Source organism: Corylus avellana, chromosome ca9 (assembly GCF_901000735.1).
Source record: "Corylus avellana chromosome ca9, CavTom2PMs-1.0".
In the NCBI taxonomy this organism is placed as follows: domain Eukaryota; kingdom Viridiplantae; phylum Streptophyta; class Magnoliopsida; order Fagales; family Betulaceae; genus Corylus; species Corylus avellana.
In genome coordinates, this window is record NC_081549.1 from 16934725 (window position 1) to 16959086 (window position 24362).

At 37.9% G+C, this 24362-nt stretch overlaps 3 protein-coding genes across 4 annotated transcripts; all 3 read left to right on the forward strand.

Moving 5' to 3' along the window:
• Positions 1-10231: 10231 nt before the first annotated feature.
• Positions 10232-11766, forward strand: LOC132192267 (aquaporin PIP2-2). Its single transcript, XM_059607545.1, has 4 exons — positions 10232-10636; positions 10738-11033; positions 11114-11254; positions 11369-11766. The coding sequence occupies exons 1-4, from the start codon at positions 10330-10332 to the stop codon at positions 11486-11488; spliced, it is 864 nt and encodes a 287-aa protein (XP_059463528.1). The 5' UTR covers positions 10232-10329; the 3' UTR covers positions 11489-11766.
• A 2942-nt stretch (positions 11767-14708) lies between these two features.
• Positions 14709-15794, forward strand: LOC132162381 (extensin-2-like). The gene has a single exon (XM_059572617.1). It carries the CDS (start codon positions 14709-14711, stop codon positions 15792-15794), a length of 1086 nt encoding a protein of 361 aa, XP_059428600.1.
• A 1675-nt stretch (positions 15795-17469) lies between these two features.
• On the forward strand, positions 17470-24169 carry LOC132162105 (V-type proton ATPase subunit G-like). 2 transcript variants are annotated; one of them, XM_059572361.1, is made up of 4 exons: positions 17470-17560; positions 22867-22960; positions 23368-23468; positions 23769-24169. In XM_059572361.1, the coding sequence occupies exons 2-4, from the start codon at positions 22873-22875 to the stop codon at positions 23910-23912; spliced, it is 333 nt and encodes a 110-aa protein (XP_059428344.1). In that variant the 5' UTR covers positions 17470-17560; positions 22867-22872; the 3' UTR covers positions 23913-24169. The 2 variants fall into 2 exon arrangements, with proteins under 2 accessions (XP_059428344.1, XP_059428345.1); XM_059572362.1 differs by having other exon boundaries at positions 17476-17560; positions 22857-22960.
• The last annotated feature ends 193 nt before the right edge of the window (positions 24170-24362 follow it).

Genomic DNA, 24362 nt, shown 5'->3' on the forward strand with positions numbered 1-24362 from the left:
GGCCTATTTCTATAATTTCAAACTGTGCCGGCCATTAGTGATATAACCCTTGATCAGCTTAGCAAAAAACAAATATAATCTCACCAAAATATTTTGTTCACTTAAGCTGCCATAATGAATATTTCTATCCCAAAAGCAGCAAGATATATATCAAATGCTTCTTATAATCCCAATGTCTCATCATCTTGGCTAAGAAGTTTCTGCAATTAATGACCATTCAGGAATGCTTCAGTAAGTGGAATATTGGTGAGTGGAAACCAAGATAAGGAATAAGAAAGGCACACTTGCGGACACGGGAGGAGGCAATTCAAATCACCATCATTTCAAAACTTAAAGATAGGCCATCAAACTGCTGAGATTTAAAGCAAAAGGCTTGCAAAATTTGGAAGCCAAATCGCTTTCCCTGATTCTATGGGCATCCAATATTTACTATATATTGGCAAAATTAAATTAACCTTTTATATGTAGTTATATTATTTTCTAAGCATGAACTATTTTATTTTATCTTATTTTTAGTGTGGCCCCCACAATAATGTTTTTTCTGTCTTCACCAATGATGTTATTTAGTGAATTTTGTGTTTGAACATGTTTTAGACCATCTGACCGGTAATTGAGCTCCTGCAAAAGAGAGAAAGAAGCTATCGGAGTCTATCTATTAGTCAAGAAATCGGGGACACTTTAATAATTGTTAGGGGTGAACACCAATTTCAGATGCTTAGCGGAATTAATCTACCCCTCTTTGTGCAAATTAAATAATAACACAATGGCAAGATAATAATCAAGCAAACCCACAAGCAAGACACCGAGATTTTTACGTAGAAAACTTTTCAATGCGAAGGTAAAAACCACGGGACCTAATCCAGTTAAATTTTCCACTATCAACAATAATGAGTTTACAATTGTCTTTTCCAGAGAAATATCTAGAGGTTATCACCACATCAAGAATACATGCATTCTTGGATTAAACATAAATTCATCACCCTAAAGTGGATTCCAACAAGAATAAAGAAAGATCTCACAAAGTAGGTATTAGCAACCAAGCGAAGATAATAATCAAGCAAACCCACAAGCAAGACACCGAGATTTTTACGTGGAAAACTTTTCAATGCGAAGGTAAAAACCACGGGACCTAATCCAGTTAAATCTTCCACTATCAACAATAATGAGTTTACAATTGTCTTTCCTAGAGAAATATCTAGAGGTTATCACCACATCAAGAATACATGCATTCTTGGATTAAACATAAATTCATCACCCTAAAGTGGATTCCAACAAGAATAAAGAAAGATCTCACAAAGTAGGTATTAGCAACCAAGCGATTGGAGAGGAATTCCAACGATCGACACCAGTCAATACATAGCACTCGTCGTCAGGAGCAACACTCTAAAATTGCATCAAGATCGAATCACGAACGACCTTCCAATCTCTGACGGATGTGAAAAAAGGCGTAACCCTTTTTTTTTTCTTTTTCTTTTCCTCTCTCCCTACGCCGCAATGTTTCTGCGCCGCACTGTTCTTTCTTTTTCTCCCTTATTTCTTTTGTCCCACTTCTCTTTTTATATAGCACACAAAGGGTTTAAAACCCTTTGTGCTTATCCACGTGGGTTGGTCCCCACATAAAGAGGGACCACCCAACAAATCTCCCCCTCCCGATTGTGCGGGGGGCTCCACCAAGCCCGCCCCGCTTCTGCAAATTTCAAGCTTTTGCATAGACAACGATTTAGTCATCATATTTGACCCATTATCATTAGTATGGATTTTCTCAATCTGTAACAGCTTATCCTCCAGTGCATCATGAATCCAATGACACTTAACATCGATATGTTTCGATCTTGAATGAAAAGTTGAATTCTTACTGAGATGGATGTCACTCTGACTGTCACAGTAAAGCACATACGTCTCTTGCTGTGGACTCAATTCTTGTAAGAACTTTTTCATCCATAACAATTCTTTGGCCGCTTCAGTGATAGCAATGTACTCTGCCTCTGTGGTAGACAAAGCAACACACTTCTGCAATCTGGACTGCCATGACACTGCCCCCCCTAAATAAGTAATCAAGTACCCTGAAATAGATTTTCTAGAATCAATATCCCCAGCCATATCTGCGTCTGTAAACCCATCAAGCACCTGTTGACCACTGTCAATGCACAAACATACTCTCGAAGTACCTCTGAGATACTTGAGAATCCATTTCACAGCTGCCCAATGTTCTTTGCCAGGATTAGAAAGGAACTGACTAACAACTCCAACTGTATGAGCGATATCAGGCCTCGTACACACCATGGCGTACATCAAACTACCCACGGCTGATGCGTAACGCACTTTCTTCATTTCACCTTTTTCTTTCTCACTTGTAGGGCTTTGCTTTGAACTCAACTTCAAATGCCCTGCAAGTGTAGAACTCACCGGTTTTGCCTTGCTCATGTTGAACCTGTCCAATACCTTCTCGATATAACTCTCTTGTGATAGCCATAATTTTCCTTTCTTCCTATCACGAGAGATCTTCATACCAAGGATTTGCTTTGCGGGTCCCAAGTCTTTCATAGCAAAGGACTTACTCAATTCTTTCTTCAGTCTGTCAATTTTACTAGTGTCACAACAAACAATCAACATGTCGTCCACATATAGAAAGAGAATAATAAATTCTCCATCAAAGAATTTCTTCACAAACACACAAGGATCTACTGTAGTTCTCTCATACCCATGATCAACCATAAAGGAATCAAATTTCTTATACCACTGTCTCGGTGCCTGCTTGAGTCCGTACAAGCTCTTCTTTCAACCGACACACTAGATGTTCTTTGCCTTTAGCTGTGAACCCCTCTGGTTGCTCCATATAAATTTCCTCCTCCAAGTCATCATGAAGGAAAGCAGTCTTCACATCAAGCTGTTCAATCTCCAAATTCATTTTGGCAAGCAAACTCAAAACAACTCTGATAGAAGACATATTTACCACGGGTGAGAAAATTTCATCAAAATCAATGCCTTTCTTTTGACCGAACCCCTTTATAACTAGTCGCGCCTTGTACCTTGGCTGTGATCTGTTTGGTTCAATCTTGCATATGAACACTCATTTATTCTTGAGTGCTCTCTTGCCCTTAGGCAGTTCTACCAAATCATATGTGTGATTCTCATGCAAGGATTTTATCTCGTCTTGCATGGCTTCTAACCATTGACTTTTTGGTCATGTAGCATAACCTCTTGATAACTTTCTGGCTCTCCCCCATCAGAAATAACACATACTCATTAACTGAATACTTTCTGGAAGGCTGTCGGTTTCTGGTAGATCTCGTCAACTGAATCTCAACGGCTGGTTCTGAAGAAGCTTGCTCTAGGTGCTCTTCTGACTCAACATTATCAATTGCAAGCTCACTATTTTCATCAACTGTATCAACCTGATCTTCTTGTACATCTTCCAAGTGTTCATCATGCACCACACAAGGAAGAATAACTAGATCCAAATCAACACAGTATTCATTGAGAGACTCTGCCTTTTTCTGATCCAAGTCTTCAATGGTCTGATCTTCAAAGAATACGACATCTCTGCTTCGTATGATTTTCTTATTAACTGGATCCCACAATCTGTAACCAAACTCCGCGTGCCCATAACCCATGTAGATACATTGCTTGACTTTGCTATCAGGCTTTGACCTCTCATCTCTAGGAATATGGACGAATCCCATGCAGCCAAACACTCTTAAGTGCTCAAAAGAAACATATTTCCCTGTCCAAACCCTTTGAGGAATGTCACCATCCAAAGGAACTGAATGAGAAAGATTTATCAAGTCAACTGCTGTCCTCATTGCCTCACCCCAAAAATGTTTAGACAATTTTTCATGAGAGAGCATACACCTGGTTCTCTCACAGATGGTTCTGTTCATTCTCTCTGCTACACCATTATGCTGCGGAGTCTTGGATACAGTTTTCTCAAGCCTGATGCCATGGCTTTTACAATACTCTTCAAACGGTCCTCGGTATTCACCACCATTGTCTGCACGGACGCATTTTAACTGCCTTCTAGTTTCTCTTTCAACCTTCATATAAAAGACTTTGAACACACCCAATACCTCATCTTTGGTTTTCAAAGCAAACACCCATACCTTACTAGAGTAGTCATCAATAAAAGTCACATAATAAAGAGCACCGCCTAGAGTTTTAGTGTTCATAGTACAGACATCAGTGTGAACTAAATCAAGAATATTAAACTTTCTTGATGAAGAGGATTTTTGAAATGAAACTCTTCTTTGTTTTCCAACAAGACAATGAGTGCAGGGCGTTAGTGACGTACCTTTATTATTAGGTAGGAGTTATTCCTTGGCGAGAATCTGAAGTCCCTTCTCACTCATATGACCAAGCCTCTTGTGACATAGCTCAGTGGAGTTTTCATTCTCAACAACAATCGCATCTTTCTTGACTAGTCTTGCAGTTGTCTTGTAGAGAGTGTTGGTCTTCTTTCCCCTGGCTAAGATAAGAGAACCCTTGCTCAATTTCCACTGTCCACCTCCAAGGTAATTGTGGTAGCTTTCATCATCAAGTTTCCCAATAGAAATCAAGTTAAAGCGCATTTCAGGAACATGTCTGACATCCTTAAGCATCAATTTGCACCCAATGCTGGTTTCTAGCTATACATCTCACATGCCCACAACTTTACACTTGGCTTCATTTCCCATCCTAACCCAACCAAAATCGCCACTGGTGTAGGAAGAGAAGAAATCTCTATGTGGAGTAATATGAAAAGATGCTGATGTATCAACTACCCATGTAGATTCATGACATGCGAGATTAGCATAAGTTTCATCAAAAGCAAATACCACATCACCATCAGATGCTACTGTTGCAGTGTCTTTTTCTTCTTGACGTTCTTCGTCTTTTCCTTTCAACTGTTCCCTATTAAACTTTCTGCAATCTCTTCTTATATGCTTAGGCTTGCCACAGTGAAAACATTTTATGTCTATTTTTGAATAGGACTTTCCTCTTGACTTGTCACGACTGTCATACCTGTGAGGTTTTCTACTTTTACTTCTTCCCCGCCTTTCTATAACAAGTGCCTCTGAATGAGAAGAAATACCTTGCTCTTTTCTTCGTGCCTCTTCATTGAACATACTGTCTTTTACCATACCCATAGTTATCACACCGTTGGGAGCCGAATTACTGAGTGACACCACCAAGGTTTCCCAACTGTCTGGCAAAGAACTCAACACAAGTAATGCTTGCACCTCATCATCTAGTGTAAGTTTCATGGTAGACAACTCGTTTAACATTCCCTGAAAATTACTCAAATGCTCCGTAACACTATGCTCATCTTTGTACTTCAAATAAATAAGCCTTCTTATCACAAAGGCTTTGTTTTGAGCACTCTTTCGTTCATAAAGACTCTCTAACTTCTGCCAAAGACCATAAACATCAACTTCTTTAGCTACGTGATGAAAGACACTTTGATCAATCCACTGCCTAATATATCCAACGGCTTTCCTATTTAATTTCTTCCAATCATAGTTGGTTGCAGCAACTGGTTTGATACCTTTCAACTCAATGGGGTCAAACAATTCCTTGCAATACAAAATATCTTCTGTCCTAGTCTTCCAAATTGAATAATTGGAAGCTGTGAGTTTAACCATGCTATTAGATGACTCTTCCATTTAATTCACACAGAACTCCACACGAATAATGAACCAAAGGCTCTAATACCACATTGTTAGGGGTGAACACCAATTTCAGATGCTCAGCGGAATTAATCTACCTCTCGTTGTGCAAATTAAATAGTAACACAATAGCAAAATAATAATCAAGCAAACCCACAAGCAAGGCACCAAGATTATTACGTGAAAAACCCTTCAATGCGAAGGTAAAAACCACGGGACCTAGTCCAGTTAAATCTTCCACTATCAACAATAATGAGTTTACAATTGTCTTCCCTAGAGAAATATCTAGAGGTTATCACCACATCAAGAATACATGCATTCTTGGATTAAACATAAATTCATTACCCTAAAGTGGATTCTAACAAGAATAAAGAAAGATCTTACCAAGTAGGTATTAGCAACCAAGCGATTAGAGAGGAATTCCAACGATCGACACCAGTCAATACGTAGCACTAGCCGTCAGGAGCAACACTCTAAAATTGCATCAAGATCGAACCACGAACAATCTTCCAATCTCTGACGGATGTGAGTAAAGGCGTAACCTTTTTTCTTTTTCTTTTTCTTTTCCTCTCTCCGTGCGCCGCACTGTTTCTGCGCCGCACTGTTCTTTCTTTTTCTCCCTTATTTCTTTTGTCTCACTTTTCTTTTTATATAGCACACAAAGGGTTTAAAACCCTTTGTGACTATCCACGTGGGTTGGTCCCCACATAAAGAGGGACCACCCAACAATAATAATTTTTTTTTTTTTTTTGCCTAATAAAGAGAAATCAAATGGAGAGATTGCCCGAGAGGCATAAAAATACACGAGTTTGTGTTGTTTGAAGAGATAATCACTTTTATATCTAAATATGACGCTTGGACTCTTGCCGCAATGTCACCTAACAGTCCCAGATCTCTTTGATTATTGTTTTAGTAATGGTTTGTTTAAGTGAGTTTTAAAGTTTGGACTCTATGCTAATTAAACTTAGCATTCAGATTGCTAGATCCAACTGGACAGCCAGGTCCAACAAATGGTATAACAACAAAACCATACGCCATGAATATATATGCTCCTCATATATATATATAAGTCCATAAAATAAATAAATTAATTAATTAAAATAAAAAAAGCTCGTATAAAATGATGAGTCACTATGGAGGACATGCCAAATACCATTAAAGTTGTATCACCCATAATGATTGCAGCCTTGGCACCAAATTAAAAGGTCCATTTCTAGTTTTCTACAACGATACAACATGAGAATTGTTTGGATTCCAGATCCTTTCTCCCATCTTTCTTCGTATTTTTTTTGTTTTTAAAAAAAAAAAAATTATTAAATTTGTTGGATTTACCTAAGTGAATGTAAATTCAATGATTAATATTAAAAAGGAAAGAATCCAAAAGGATGGAAGAATGACAAGAGTAGATATTCAAACATTTCTCTAACGGTAAATGTAAGTACATTTCAATGGGTGTTCATAATGAGAATAATATTATTTCCATGAGTATTGTAGCAATACATTGAAGACAATAGGGGTGTAAAGTCGGTTCCGGTTAGTCATTGTTGTCTAAAACTGCTAACCGAAACTAGGGTAGCTGTTTGGTGAATTTCAAAAACCGGAACCAAGTAACCAATTATCTAGTTATGTACTTATGTACTAACCGCTGATTACCGGTTGGTCGCCGGTTATCTAGACTGGTAACTAGGTCTTTAAAAAAAATGGTTATTTTGGGCCTATCTTGGGTATTTGGCCTACTTTTTGGGCTTAGTTTAGCTTTTTTGGCCCTTTATTTATTTTTATTTTTAAAAAAAAAAAAAAAAAAAAAAAAGAACTTGTTTAGCTCAATAAACTAAGCTTAGTTGTGGTTGTTTAAAAAAAATAAAAAAAAATTAAAGTAAACGAAGTCATTTTACATTTTTGGAGTTATTGGTTATTTTTAACCGCTTTTAAAAACGGTTAGCCTATTAACCAGTCATCAATTACCGATTAGTGACGGGTTATAACGGACGAGATTTACATCCCTAGAAGACAACCTTTGGCATTCACGATAAAATATGATAACTATGAGACTGCTAGATCTCAGAGGTGTCAACATTTGGCACAAACTTCGAATCATTGGGATGGTTTGGTTTTATTTATGGAAACCATACCTGTTTTCTGGTTTTATCTTCTGACTTGTATAGATTCCATTCATCACGCTTGGACGCATGGCAGAAGGAAGCAAACCATCGTATTTTACAGAAGCACCAAATCTGTCCCGGATCTTTGCCTTGGAACTGGTAATCTCAACACAAACTTTGAAGATAGATGTAAGGATTAATCAATTCACTTGCTGGAGTACTTCACATGTAATTCGATTATTAAATTAATAGGGTTGCTGATGATCTGGCGTCATCATTTCTTCTCGATCGTAACATGTTTAGGGACCATGCCAATTGCCCATCTCTTCTTTTCCTTCTCTTGCCATGTGTGTTTAGATTATATGATGCCTCATCTTCTTCCGTTTCAGTAATATTCATTACCCTTTAATAGCATCTCCAACAACAACAATTTAATATAAAATGCATAATCAAAAACTGCATTTCTCTATATGAGAGATTACTTTTTTATACATATTTTAATAACTTTTCTATTATCTTACTTGTATTTTCAAACATTCATTAGTATGTTGGAAGTGGTGGCATGGAAGCTATCAGGATATACTGAATTTGGTCTAGACTCTCTGATACACAAACAAGACATAAAATGGATGTGAAATCCTCTCTACTTTAGGAGAGTGCACCATGCATGTTTAATTATTTATAGGACAACAACAACATGATAAGAAGATTACAACACCCTATAAACATTTGAAATATAAATTTTAACTAAGGGGGTTGGCTTAAGCGGTGAAAGCCTTAAACTAAAACGATTATTGTGGAGATCGATGGCGTTTTGCACAAATCTAAAGTTTATCTTTTATGAATAAATATACACAAAGTGAACCCTTAGCAAGTTCCCATAATAATAATAATAAATTAGTGATTCCATTCATCATGCAATCTTTATAAAAGTGGGAAGGCCTTGAACTTGGTAGAGTGTCCATTAGGTTTAAGGTTCAAATTTCTGTTAGTGTAAATAATTTTTTGGGACTACACCCGCTACGAAATCGAATTTATCTATTCCTATCAATATGGAGAACACTTTGTATGATACAAAATTTATCAAGGGTGAATACACAAAATATCTTACCCTTAAAGAGTTTCCGGTCATATATATATATATATATGTGAGCTACAAACATTAGCTTGAGTTATCGGGTGAGAATTGCTGGATCTTCAAGGTTCAATCCTTATCCAAGTATGATGAATATCTTCATTAATAATACGATTCTATGAATAAAATAACAGAAAAAGCTGGTGTAAGTGATGAAATTTGAAAGGATTCTGACAAAAGTTTGGAGGTTTCTCCAAAACGTACTTCTTCACACTTCTTTTGACAAAAGTTTCCCCACTGGTTTTTACTAGAGTAAAATATGTGGTCATCAATAATAAAGAGCCAAAAAAAAAAAAAAAAAAAAAAAACCCTAAAAACGTGGAGAATGTTCCTGTACGTGCGTGCAACGTGGCAGCATACAAGCCACGAAATATTTTCTTTGTCGCGTTCCAACCCAAGAGTTCTTGTTATATCCGGAAAACCATGATTGGTGAATTGCGTAGCCTTTAGCATTAAAAAATTGGGTTATACATTCAATAAAAGAGAAGAATGATTGGTGGAGGGTGGGCCAGGGAAACGTTAATGGACGGGCGTGACTCTTGAGTGGTTGAGGAAATGAGAAAGAGGTGGTGTGGTGGGGCTGAGTTGGAATGTTGGAACGGGGCGGTGGTGCTGAATCAATGAATGTCAATTGGTCGGTCGGTTCACTCACGCCTCCCCATGTCACCATAACATCCACAGTATTCATGTGATTTTGAAATGTCCATCGCCTACGATTTCAATAGTGGGTCCGCCGCCACTATTATTCGCCTGTGTGATACACTTGAACCGGTGCAGACCGACCATGACTTCACTAGCAAACTCCGAATCTGTGAATTTTAGAAGATATTTTTACTATTATGTCATATAATAAATAATGTTTTTTTTAATAATAAATTAAAGAGTAATTCTATTTAATATACTTTTGTACAACTGACATATAATTATACAATTGGATGACAATTGACACTTGCCTTATAAGATGAAATTTGGATAGATTGACGGCATATAACGTTACTTTAAGCGCTGATGAAATGATTAACTTTTAATGTCTAATCACTTAATAATGAATTATATTACAATTATAAGGAGAAACTAATAAATAACATTACTAAAATTAGGTTAAGCACCGCCCATAAGTTTTCAATTTCAAAGATAATATTTTGTCCACATGATGAAAATACTAAAGAAATTTCAGCTACTTTCCAGAACGTACTGGAGTAGTATTTAGCATGAGGCGAATCAGAAGGCGACAGAGAAGCAGGGGCGACATTTACCAAATGGTGGGCCACAGAAAGTGAAAGATACTAAAAATTCGAGATGGGGCGGCAAAGCTAAGCTTATTAATTAACAAGCTTACACTCCATATATACCCCCCATCTCCTCTGCTTCTTCCACAAAAACAGAGCATTCTCTTTCTCTCTCTCTCTCGCTCTCTGTCAATCCACTGCAGTTAATTAGCACGAGTGATATGGCGAAGGACATTGAGGTTGGAGGGCAAGGTGGGTTCTCCGCCAAGGACTACCACGACCCACCTCCGGCACCGCTGATTGACGCTGAGGAGCTCACCAAGTGGTCCTTCTACAGGGCTATCATTGCCGAGTTCATTGCCACGCTCTTGTTCCTATACATTACTGTCTTGACGGTGATTGGTTACAAGAGCCAGACCGACAAAACCGCCGGCGGCGACGACTGTGGCGGCGTCGGCATTCTTGGCATTGCCTGGGCCTTTGGTGGCATGATCTTCGTCCTTGTTTACTGTACAGCTGGAATTTCAGGTTGGTCCTCTGTCGCATGCTCAAAAACTTATGCGCATAAAATTTGATGTATTTAATCACTTAATTTTAAAATATTAAATTAAATTAAAATAATTGTGCAGGAGGGCACATTAACCCGGCGGTGACATTCGGGCTGTTCCTGGCTAGGAAGGTCTCGCTGGTCCGAGCCATTTTGTACATGGTCGCTCAGTGCTTGGGGGCCATATGCGGATGTGGGCTAGTGAAGGCATTCCAGAGCGCTTACTACAACAGGTACGGCGGCGGAGCCAACGAGCTCGCCGCTGGATACAGCAGAGGCACCGGGTTGGCCGCTGAGATAATTGGTACCTTTGTGCTTGTCTACACAGTCTTCTCTGCCACTGATCCCAAGAGAAGCGCAAGAGATTCCCATGTTCCCGTAAGTACCATATCCAATTTTGAATTTATCTTAAACAAATCAATCAATTTTAATTAATCTTGTTTGTTTGTGAATCACAGGTCTTGGCACCACTTCCAATTGGATTTGCAGTGTTCATGGTTCACCTGGCCACCATTCCGATCACCGGAACTGGTATTAATCCTGCTAGAAGCTTCGGAGCTGCAGTGATCTACAACGAGAACAAGGCATGGGATGACCAAGTATGCACATACCCATCTCGATCTATTTGGTTCCATTTTTTTTTTTTTTGGTTCTCTGGATTTATGTTATACAGTGATGCTAACTTAAAAATTGGGTTTGATTTTAATTTCCAGTGGATTTTCTGGGTCGGACCATTTATTGGTGCTGCCATTGCTGCATTCTATCACCAGTTCATTTTGAGAGCAGCAGCTGCTAAAGCTCTGGGGTCCTTCAGGAGCTCATCCAACATGTAAACTGCCAAAGATGTGTGTCTTGGAAGAGCAATGGCACTTTTTATATGGTCAGGAGGAAGGGAGGGTGTGCAACATTCCTGGAATTTGTACATTAATTATTAAGTTTATGGCAAGGGTGTTCTTCGGTTTACTTCTGTGTTCTGGCACTCATTTTAAATGTGCCTTAATGTTCTTGTGTCTCCTGTTTCCCTTTGCATTTCTTGTACTTTCCTTTTGTCCTGTGTACTCATGATGTTATGGTCGAAATGATCAGCAACTGCTCTGTGTTACTTTCTGTCTATCAATCTTGCTATCTTACCACTTTATTTAGCAAACAAGCAAAGAGGGGTCCCTCAATTAGTCATTGTTGATGCACAAAGATAAATTGGGATACCTAAAGTTTTTAAGTTGTCACTCAGTTACTAAGAGAAGTAAATTTTATATGGAGTATCTCACAATTATTGTTCAAATTATTAAAAAACTCAAACCGCTCATTTAAACATTGTCTTTTTGCGAACTACCAACGGTCATACTCAACCTCCTTCAACACTACCGATCATTAGCAAAAAAACGATTTTTTGTTTTTTTGTTAGCCGAACTCATTAAAATAAACAAAATCTACATACACATGCTTTTTTTTTTTTTTTTTTTTTTGGACTTGATAAGCCTCTTTTGCCCTATTATGGAGGTTGTCATTCCTAATTTTAGCAAGCACTTTGAGAAATATCAAATGAAAAGCCCCACATGCGCGCCATGCTTCGTCCAAAGCCTCAATCTTTCTCTCCAGGCTCCACCTCCTCTTACAGCTTCTCTTCGTTACTATGCTTTAGATCCTTATTTTCTTGCTCTCCATTAACCAACTCACCATCCTTTCAACATAATTTACTTTACATTGGGGATCCAAAAATCATCTATAATAAACTCCTTCAATCTATTTGTTTTTAAAAGTTTTGTTTTATTTTTTAGATTTTTTTTAAAAAAAAAATTAGTTTTAATTTTTTTATATATAATTTTAAGATTTTTTTTTTAAAAAAAAAAAAATTATAAAGCGTCACCTACAACAAACAGGACATAGCTAGAGGCAGCAGAAACTAATACTACTATATATTTTTAGGATTGAGATCTACTAAAATTTTCTTTAAATTTGATATTCTCCATTCATAAATTGCAGCCGTTCATTTCATTTAAATATTTAAAATAAGCCATGTTTCAGTTTAATGAGAAAACTACCGAATTTAATCCTTATTAAACTGAAATATGACTTATTTTAGATGCTTATATGAAATACGGCTGAAATGTATAAATTTAAAAATTTCAAATTTAAAGAGAATTCTGGAGATCTCAATCCATATTTTCACGCACCTTTTTGTGTCTCTTAGTCTACAACACTCTCAGCTAACACTTACAGTAAACACACAAGACAGAGGCTTGTGTTCCTTAATTATATAGCAACAAAAGTCAGGATGAGATTGGATCGTTGCCACACATGTAATCAGTCATGAGCTCTGGCAGCTAAGAGACAGAGAGACGTGAGGGAGGTTGCTTGCTGATTCTTGGACGAATTGGGCGGCACAATTAACGGCTACAAAAAAATGTGGCAGCTGGAACCTTTAATGTAATACCTCACTTCAAAATCATAAATTAAAATTGTGATCCCAAGTGTAATGATGATCAATCTGGTGGGAAAATGCATGTGGTTACTAAAGAGAAATGATTAGGGAAATGATCATTAAACCCATTAAGTTACAAAAGTTAGAAATAGAAACCCTAATGGGCAGGGGCTCAAGCACACACAACCCCCCACCCCTCCCAAGGCCCAAGTGTTTGGGCTATAAAATGAGGTTTTTGATGTTAGAGTTTCATTTTGTGCCACCTCAATCTTAAACACTTGACCAACAACACTAAGCTAAGCTAGAGAGAAGATAGACAGAGAAAGGAAACAATATCATTCTGGAAACACGAAAAAGAATGGCATTTTGAGCTATAAGGGGTTTTTGGGGGGTTAGAGTTTCATTTTGTGCTACCCTAATCTTCCCAAACACTCGACCATCAACACTAAGGGAGAAGATCGACAGAGAAATGAAGTGACAAAAAGGTGAGCGATTTGGCCTCATAGAATTAACCTATATAATCTTATATATTCGTGCCTTTATATGACTTGAACCTAACATGCGACAATTGGACATTTGGACACGACCCACAAATCAAACATGAAATTAGTATATTAGGATTGAAAGATCTAACCCATTTATTTAAATAGGTCAAATTATTATTAACTTGTATAATTTTGTACTTATACTTCAACATAATCCATGCGACAAAAAAAAAAAAAACATAATCCAAACTAGACATTAAAATATGAATTACCACACCCTTACCTGTCCGCCTATTTACGTCCATGCTCATGTAGTCATGCGTCACCATCGGCTCCAGAAGCATGTGATTTTTGTTTTTCTTTCACGTGGGAAGCGTTGAAACTTGTTCCTCTGTCTCCCTTTCTTGAACTACCAAAAAAAAAAAATCCCTTTGTTGGAAATTTCTTTAAGAGGGCTACGTCCTTAATTAATTAATATCATTTGGCGACCTCAGCTTTAATTAACTTGGCAAAGCATTAAAAATCTGAAAGAAATTGTAAAGAAAATGCCATTTACACATTTTGTTAAACTCTTCTAAATTTCCCATTCGTGTCATCAATGTTAATTATTATAATTAAATGTGACGTTAACATATAAATTAATATAAGAGGTGTAATGCATAAAAGACCTGGAAATTAATAAGACAATCCTCTAGCTATTTGAAAAGCTATTCATTAATACAAGGCAAAACTACACGACGTCGTATTTTGTAATAATAAACCTTCGAGCCAGAACGTCTCATCCTCATCCACCCCACAGATTGAAATGCGAAAGAGAATCCATTAATTTCCCACCATTTCTTCATGGACCTTCCATTGCCAATACCTTGAAAGCAACCTCCTCTCTCTCTCTCAAACACATATATTTAAGCTCTTCTTCTCCACTCTTAAAACCGTAGAATTTCCAATTCTTCTCCTGAAACACTCCAAATTCTTTCTATAATTTGTATTTGCTTTACTTCAATAGTTTCCTCAACTTTATGGTCTTGGCGGGCTTCGAATCTCAACTTTGCTAACAAGTTTTCTCACGTTCAAACTCTCTCTCTCTCTCTCTCTCTCTCTGAAGTTCTCAACATCACAACGTTGAACTCACAAAAACCTTTAGCCATGGCAGAATTCACTAACCTTTGTTTCTTTCTTCTTATAGTCCTTTCATTTGCAGACCACACCTCGCCTACAGAATATTCTCCTTCTCCTTACATGGATGAAGAAGAGTTGGCTCCATATGGAGTAGAGTATCTCTCACCGGAATATTCTCCTTCTCCATCTCCTTACATGGACGACGAAGAGTTGGCTCCTTCATATGGAGAAGAGTTTCTCTCACCGGAATATCCTCCTTCTCCTTCTCCTTACATGGACGAAGAAGCATGGGCTCCAGCTTATGGAGAAGAGTTTCTCTCACCGGAATATTCTCCTTCTCCTTCTCCTTACGTTGACGAAGAAGAGTTGGCTCCTGCATATGGAGAAGAGTTTCTCTCACCGGAATATTCTCCTTCTCCTTCTCCTTACATGGACGAAGAAGCGTGGGCTCCATATGGAGAAGAGTTTCTCTCACCGGAATATTCTCCTTCTCCTTCTCCTTCTCCTTCTCCTTACATGGACGAAGAAGCGTGGGCTCCATATGGAGAAGAGTTTCTCTCACCGGAATATTCTCCTTCTCCTTCTCCTTCTCCTTACATGGACGAAGAAGCGTGGGCTCCATATGGAGAAGAGTTTCTCTCACCGGAATATTCTCCTTCTCCTTCTCCTTATGTGGACGAAGAAGAGTTGGCTCCAGCATATAGCGAAGAGTTTCTCTCACCGGAATATTCGCCTTCTCCTTCTCTTTACATGGACGAAAAAGCGTTGGCGCTTGAATTTGAAGACAACTCTCTCGCTAAAGCATATCCGTCTCCTCCACCCTCTAAGATTGAGAGCGGTGACTATTACTCTCAGCTTGAAGCCCCCGCCCTCGCTCCGTCCACGGCAGTTCCAGTGATGCCCTTCAATTACAGTGCTGAAGACGATGCAACGGCGGCATTTGAACCAGAATTCGAAGGTTCTTCGGGTAGCAGCGAGGGAAATATGACTGGGTTTATAATTGCTGTTGTTTGTCTTGTTGGATTGGGAGGTTTGTTGTACAAGAAGAGGAAGGATAAGAAGAAAAGCCAAGAGTACAAAGACTATGACTTGGCTAAGAGAGAGGAGCCCTAAAAGCCTATACTCAATTCACCCGTTTCCATACTTTATAACGTGGCAATAAAAATTATTATTAGTAATTTATTCAAAATTTAATGATAATTTTTACCGTCACATTACAAAATTAATGTGAATTTAAAAATGTGTGAGCAGAATTCTGTGTAGCATTTCTCGTCTATAAAATTCTATGGCCGCGTTTATATGTATGGGACATCATTAATTTAAGAACAATACTTATTGCCATCGATTTGAAGGAAGGCATGCACCACTTAAATTTTCTGAGCTGGAAAATTGAGTTAGAAGATAATACTTATCCGATAGAAATTTACTACAAATTGGTTTGTTACTAATATATTCATACAAACTTATGTTGTAAAATAACCTGCGTTTATTATCTATTAAAAACCTAAACCCTAAATCCCCCAAATCTTCTAAGTAATTATGCCCCGATATTAAAAAAACACACTCAAATAACTGAACTTCATCAAGAACTGTTGTCATTATGATATATATATATATATATATATATATATATATACTTTAGATGTAGTTTCAACTACACAAATAAATAAATATAAATAAAAAAAAATAAAAAAAAAACACTCGGGACTAAGAATGCTTCAACATTCACACCCTTTTTGACGCATTAGCTAAAGGTTTGTGTCCTTTAATTACTATATCTGTATATGTATCCATAAGAGAAAAACAGCAATTCTCATTTATAACTGAAAAATTTCTTCGGAGATACTGGAGTGGGCCTCAGGAAAGCCCACTAGGATTATCCAAACATGGCATCAAGCCTAGATTCTCCTATATAAAATAAGGCCTAAAAGTCCACAAAGGAAATAGCTACGGGCACTTCATGGCTCTGGCCCAGCCACCCGTGAACGCATGCAGTTGGTCAAAGTATAAAATATAGCATAGATATTGTAAAAAAACAGAAGAATAAAAAACCCAATACAAGCGATTTTAGTAGGGTTAACAACTTTTGACACGACCTGTGAGTTCAACACAAAAATAAAGAGTTAATGTTGGAAAGTTTTGATCCGTTTAATTAAATTTGTCGAATTATAGTTTACCTATATAGTTTTAGAGGACTGTTAGGTGTCCTAAGGATTCTTCTCAAATGATGTGGTTAGCACTATTTTTCCTTTAAATATTTTCAAAGGAGAGAGAATGTAAATTTTCTAAGGAAAAAAATGCTTGCCACATCATTTGAGAAGTATTTTGAAAAGAATCTCTTGGTATGTCTAGCATTATTTATAGTCTTATACCCATGCTTCGACACGACCTCAAACCCGACATGCAACATAATAGTTAGCAATTTTTAACATAACCCGCAAATCTTACATGAACTCAGTACAAAATTAAAGAGTTATGGTTGAAGAATTTAACTAATTTTACTAAATAAGATGAGTTAGAATTGACCCATATAATCTTATACTTACCTTGATACGACCTGAACCCGCCAAGCAAACAAAAATTGCCATCCCTAAAACTTAGGTTGTCGCAGAATTTTCTTTTTAATTGGTTCTTTTTTTTCTTTTTTTTTTAATTGGTTGTTAGTTCGAAATTGAAATAGAAAATTACGAGAAAATCAAAACGACAGCATTTTATGCCTTCTTTTTTTCCTTGTACGATTAAATTGTTCCCGTGGCAAAATCACCTTGCTCTCGTCGTCTTCTTCTATTATATATTCGTCAAGGAAGCTCCCTAGTGAATTCGAGTGTTTGTATTCCGCTTTTCTCTGAAGCTTCTTCACATAAAGCAAGACTGAAGAGGTACGTTCGCGTCCCCATGATTCTCTAACATAATCTGCTATCCTTTCTCACTTGCTCTCTTTCTTTCCTTTAAAATGATGCCTCTTATGGCTCTGTTAACTGAATCAGATCTTTAACTTTGATGGGTTTTGCTCTGTGTAGAACTGTAAATAGATTTCTCTCTGATGTCGCCAGATTTTCTTTTCGCTGTGCTGTAATTCTTTGTGGGTCTTTGAATTGATTATCAGCCCAGTCAGACGAGTTATCTCTTTGTGGTTTTTGGGAAAACTGAGAAAGAAAACAAAATCGGATTCGGATTTCTATCCATTACTGAGCTTTGGGGTGTTGGTAGTGGGGTTAGTTCTCTTGGGTGGAAATCAAATTTGATCCGTTTCCCACATTTACCCTGCAAGCAGAAAAAGCGTTACTCTTGGATCACTTTTGGTTGGAGAAAATTGTTTTTTCGAATTTACTTGAATCTGATTGCTGATGTCATTTTCTATCACCCAGCAGCCATTAGTATGGTTCTGTGTTGTATATCTTATCCTAGCTTTAATATTATTTGGTTGATCTGAAACTAATGGCCTCTTCTAGTGTCAGTTTCTGTAATGTTCATTAGATCGATAATTTTCAGGATTCAATATATCTTATGTGTATATCTTCAATGGATATAGTTTCTGATTAGGTCTCCAAGTTCAAACTGACACTTGTGATGTGTGGAACTGGGTTATCATTGGTTTTTTGGGGCATAGTGTTTTCTCGAATTTGTCGGAATAATAAGGAAGTCCCTTGTAGATTTTGTATGATATGAGTTTCTATTGTTTTCTATATAGTTCGTGGTTGTAGACTTACCTTGAGGTCTGTGAAATGACGCCTTTTCTCAGTTTTGTTGATCGGATTTGGACCTCAAGGCATTTCCTAACATATAAAAATCGTGCAATTCAGATGGTGTAATCGGTTGGAGTAGTCCGAGTAAATGTAATATAATTTGCTAACTAGGACTTGTATATTGTTGTTCTGCGGTCTTATCCTTTTTCATAGGGCTGATTATCGGATTATGGATCTACAGAAACTATGCACTGTGCTGATCAATTTTGGGTGCAGTGTCTGTTTTAGAAAAACCAACTCCCTCGGTTTTGATGTTCAGTTTTGAAGTTCTTCACCACAACAAAAACTCCCAATGGCTGAGGTGCACATGTGGCAACAACCACTGATAAACTAAGGATTTAGTGTGTAAGGATTTAGGGAAAGCGTTAGCCACACTCGTGCTATTATTCTACATTTGTGCTCTTACTCCAAAAAGACTAGTAAAGTTGCAATTGTAATTTCTTAAAATCACTTATAAAGCTCAGTCTCACATAGTAGGAAATCAATATGAGATTTAATATTCTTGACCACCTTTATAATCTACTTACTCAATAGGGCAACCCTCCCACGGTCCCACCCAATGTGGGTCTAACTTGTTTGGGTGTTACAATCTCCCTATTCAAATTCCTATTGTCCCACTCAATGGAGGCAACCCGCCTATCTAATTTAAGACTAACTTTCTGGGTTATCACAATCTTCTCCAACTTCAATCCCTAATGTCCTTGTCATTCAGTGTTCTAGTGCCACATGGTGCTATTAGATTACTCTGATACCGTATGTAATGACCTAGAAAAAATGCTAACTATATTTGTGTTATTACTTCAAAACAATTAGTCAAGTTACAATCGAAGGTCTCTTATAAAGTTTAGTCTCACCTAACAAGGAACCAATATGAGATTAACTTTTTGGGGTGTTTCATAGTGCACATGTGATGCAGCGTGACTTAGTGGGTTGCAGCGAAGAACATCAATAAACAGCGGATAAATAACTTCAGATCTAGATTCTATCAAAGATCTAAGAATTCTTCTTGACAAAAGCTAGATACTTTCTAGGTTTTGAAGGAAAAGAAAGAAGAATGCTCAACTCTGAGGTTTCTTATACAACAAAATCAATAATCAACATAAACTGATAAATTAGAGGCTATAAGCATGTATTTATAGCCCCAAGACTCATAAATCTAATAAAATATGACATAAATACCTCCAAAACCCAAAACCTAATAAAATAACGAAATATTGACTCCCAAAACCCTAATCCTACTAAAACAAGGAAATAAAGATGGCTTAAGGCAATCGATTGCAGTCCGAGCGCTCGATCGTAGTCATAGCGTGCGCTTGATCGCAATACCAGACGCCCGACTGTTATCCAATCTGCATCATTCTCCCTTGGTTGGAGAGAATTCGTCCTCGAATTCGGCCGGTTCTTTCCACGGTCCTTCGGATGCCCAGTCAACTTATTCCACTTGTCGTTCCTCAAGATCAAGACAAAATACCACCCCATAAAAAACGTGACGCTTCTCATCATTGAAATACCTTGATGGTTGTTGTGAAAGCCCCACACACTACTTGGCAATATCTCGGATTTACCGTACTTCTCTCGTTCCTTCTCCCTTCCACGTGCCATGAAAATACTCAAGAACGGGTCAACCATTGTTTCCCTTGTGAACATATAATTTTCCTCATCCGCATAAAACTCACCATAATCTTCGTTAGGCGAATTTAGAAATCAACATAATCAACCTCTTCATCATTAAAATTAGGCACTTCACCTGAAAGGTTTTCATCAACCTCTTCATAATCGTCAATGTCAACCGTGGATTCTTCCTCTTCCAATGGGTCATCTTCTTCGGGATAGAGACCGCCGAACTTGAGAAAAAACCCATCTTTTTTGTTCTCCTCTGTGGGTCTTTCCTCTTCCCATGAGTCATCTTCTTCAGGCTCCTCATCATAGGTCGGTGGAGAATTCCAATCCACGAATTCTTGCAAAGGATCTTCAACATCTTCATGTGTGAACTCTTCATCAATGAACTCGGATTCCTGAAACTCTTCATCCACAAATTCCCTTTCCTCCTCCACAGAATCTGGATTTGGTTGATGGATTTGAGGCTCGCGAATAATGGTCAAGTTGGCCTGTTGCAGCATCTCCGTCTCAATCCATGCCCTCCGTCGTTGAGATTGCGTCCTACGAGCGACAACCGCATTATCTTCATCCACAAAGTGTGGAGTTGTTTGATGGTGACGAACTTTAGGGCCACCCATGTTGTTAACTCGGGTCGTGAAGGCCTCTATTTGTTTCCGCAGTATCTCCACATCATCCTTCATGCATTGCCAACGAATCGCCGATTGATTCATCATCTTTGCCGCCTCCCTAGGCACCCTCTTTTATCCGAACTTTTCTATTTTTTCTTTTTGGGTGTCGAGCTTGACGCCTACGTCCCGTGATATAGCATGGGCTTGTGCCGTTGGAAATTTCTTCCGCACTCCGCGCCCCGCATAAGGATTGACAGGTTCAACCTCAACGATAAATTTGTCTCCCACCTCCGCATACCGCAGTCTTGGTTGACGACGACGAGCGCTCGGACCATCCATGTTGGCCAAGTGATCGGTAGGGACCCCGTGTTGAGTGCGCGCACGCTCCTTTTTCCGCACTGTTAGACCACCAAATCTCTCCTCCATGTGCCACAAATGAATCGCCGGTTGCTCCTTACGTGCTGCCTCCGTGCGCACATGCACTTCGTTCATGTCTGCCAGACGGTTGCTCCTCCCCATTCATAGAATGTTAACTTGAGCTCTGATACCAATTGATGCAGCGTGACTTATTTGGCTGCAGCGAAGGACATCAATAAGCAGCGGATAAATAACTCCAGATTTAGATTCTATCAAACATCTAAGAATTCTTCTTGACAAAAGCTAGATACTCTCTAGGTTTTGAAGGAAAAGAAAGAAGAACGCTCAATTCTGAGGTTTCTTATTCAACAAAATCAATAATCAATATAAACTGATAAATTAGAGGTTATAAGCATGTATTTATAGCTCCAAGACTCATAAACCTAATAAAATATGACATAAATACCCCCAAAACCCTACACCTAATAAAATAACGAAATATTAACTCCCAAAACCCTAATCCTACTAAAGCAAGGAAATAAAGACGGCTTAATCTAATTAAAATGCGAAAAATAACATAATGGTCCTGCGTGCGCTCGATCACAGCATGCGGGCGATTGATCGCAGACCGAGCGCTGGATCGCAGTCATAGCGTACGCTCGATCGCAGTCCCACATGGAATTATTGCCTCGATTCAAAATCTATAACCATCATGGGCTTCCCTCAGTCCTAGTCTGTTCTCTATTCTGCTGTATTCTTGCAAGTTGCATCACTTCTCCACCACAATCTCATTCCTAAACTCCTCTATCCTCTCACTCCAAACTCAGTCATATCCACTCTCTCACAATTGATTAACTCATTGTCGCCTCTCAAACTTGAAGCCCTGATCAGCCCAACTCTACATTGTTTCATACAAATCCGATGTGAATGACATCTAGATTCTAGCCCAATTCCACCATCCTCCACTGACTGACTGCATCAACAACTAACCACGACGACTCTGAGTTAGTTAGCCTCCAGCCTTGTGGTTCGGTTGGTCATTTTCTAAAACTGAAGGGCACGTTCAGTAGTCGGAATTCCCTCAAACTGTTGGAACCGATTGATCACAGTCTCACAGCCTGTACTTTGTTTAAGAATCTCTTTCTTTAATTTTCTTGTCCGAAGAAACTGGAGCTTAAGTCTTTGCTCTTTGTTCCTATGATTATTTAGATTTCTACTATCATATTTCAAGACATAAATTTTAATTAAATAATGATGTAATCTAGGGAAGGATTACGAGTTAAGATTTAAATTTGCTTAAATAGGTTTTTTTTTTTTTTGGTTTAGCATGTCCATTTTTCAAGATCTAGTTGCCATTATGTGTACTCTGGTTCAACTATGCCTGTAGTGGTTGAAAGGATGTTATCAAACATGAAAAGTTGTATTTATTATGTTATCTATTGGGTAGAAATGGCCGAAATTCGTGAAATATTATCTAGATCCTCTCTTGCACGTGGCTTAATGAACTGTAATAAGGAAATTTGCAAATTTGTAGTTTTTCCAAATGCAAAATTTACCTTTACTTAACTTCGTCTTTTTAGATTGATTGCTTTGTATCATTTGAGAACGTAGAAACCATTAACTAATTTCTTTTTAGCCATATATTGGGTACTATACAGTGAATTTAAATCTCAAAAGTCCTAGTAGGCTCTAACCAGTTCAACCAGTTCAGTCTATACACTTTTGCTATCAGCTGGTTATATTATGCACCAAAGAAGATGTTTATGCTGTAGCGTGAAGGATTTTCTTGATGGCTTTTGGTCGCAGTTTAAATCTGTCAATTTTATTCTTAGAACTTAATGTAGTTATTTCCAGGAAAGCATGGCATCCAATAGGGCTCAAGGTGGAATCCAACAATTGCTAGCTGCAGAACAAGAAGCTCAACACATCGTCAATGCTGCCAGAAGTGGTAATCTTGCTGTTCTTTATCCGGATATGTGCACATTTTAATGTTATCTATATCTCGTTCCTTGGATATATCTTTATCAATCTGTGTCTATTTGTACACCGACTGTGTATATGTTTGATGTGTATAAGTAATGCTTAATTGTTTGACTTAAAAAACAAGAAGTTTTTTCTTTGCTGGACTATCAAATTTTTCTTGTCATGTGGAAGGATGAATTCATAGTTTTAGAAGGCATGAGTTATGTGAGTTAATGTGTTTATTAAAAAAAAAATACATTTTCTGAGATAAGATGGCACTTCTATTTATTTCTTCTTCTTCGTTTTGTTCCTTTTTTCTCTTTTGGTTGTTACACCCCCGCTTTCCTGAAATTTGATTCCTAATTGGTTTGGGACTTTGTTTTCTGTTGTTAGCAAAAATGGCTAGGTTGAAACAAGCCAAAGAAGAGGCTGAAAAGGAGATAGCTGAATATCGAAACCAAATGGAGCTCGAGTTCCAGAGGAAAGTCGCAGAGGTTTGTATATGTTGTTAAAACTGATTCATAGTGTTCTATTTTCCCTGGAGAAAAAAAGAAAAAAGAACAAAAAAAAAAAAAACAACTGCTCATGGTGTTGACTAGGTCAAGGCATTGTGAGTTCTATGCTTTGATGGTTTATTAATCTCATTTTGATGTGTGCCTTGAGATCCTTAGCAGGAAATGATAACTTCAAATAGTGAATTAGCAATGGTTTTATAATGCGAATCTATTTCTAAATCTTGCTTCTTTTTCTTCTCCCTCTCTTTCTTTTTCTATTTCTTTTTCCTTCCATAACAGAGCAGCGGAGATTCAGGTGCAAATGTTAAGCGGCTTGAACAAGAGACAGACGCGAAGATCCATCACCTGAAAACAGAAGCTGCAAGAATATCACATGATGTTGTTAGCATGCTTCTGAAGCATGTGACGAGTGTGAAAAACTAAGTATGTGGATGGTAAAGGTGATATTTGCAAACTCCTAAATCTTGTTAATTTTGGACTGCTTCATCCTGGACCTTAGATTTCCTGCGTGCTGTGGATAGGATTCTTCTTCTTGTTCTGGTGATTGTTATGTTGTCTACTCTACTTAATCCATCAAATAAAATAATGTTTTCTTTGTTAGAAATAATAATAATATCTCTGATATTGTAGCCATGGATTACCAAGTGATTTTTATAATGAGGATTGAGGAACTTTCCTTTCATCGTAATGCACTTTGGGCTAGATTACCAAGTGATTTTTATAGTGGTCCCTGTAGGGCTGTTCAAAATAGCGTCTCAACTGAAACCGACCAAAATCGGTTGGTTCCATCCATATTGGGGTTGGGGGTCGGAAGAAAATATCACTTCCGAAGGGGTATCGGTTTGAAATTGATCCATATCGACCGTTCCATAT

Coding starts and splice junctions, on each gene's coding strand:
- LOC132192267 (XM_059607545.1), top strand. CDS start 10,330: ATGGCGAAGGACATTGAGGTTGGAGGGCAAGGTGGGTTCTCCGCCAAG. Junction 10,637..10,737: donor CTGTACAGCTGGAATTTCAG/GTTGGTCCTCTG, acceptor ATAATTGTGCAG/GAGGGCACATTAACCCGGCG. Junction 11,034..11,113: donor CAAGAGATTCCCATGTTCCC/GTAAGTACCATA, acceptor TGTGAATCACAG/GTCTTGGCACCACTTCCAAT.
- LOC132162381 (XM_059572617.1), top strand. CDS start 14,709: ATGGCAGAATTCACTAACCTTTGTTTCTTTCTTCTTATAGTCCTTTCA.
- LOC132162105 (XM_059572361.1), top strand. CDS start 22,873: ATGGCATCCAATAGGGCTCAAGGTGGAATCCAACAATTGCTAGCTGCA. Junction 22,961..23,367: donor CGTCAATGCTGCCAGAAGTG/GTAATCTTGCTG, acceptor TTCTGTTGTTAG/CAAAAATGGCTAGGTTGAAA. Junction 23,469..23,768: donor TCCAGAGGAAAGTCGCAGAG/GTTTGTATATGT, acceptor CTTCCATAACAG/AGCAGCGGAGATTCAGGTGC.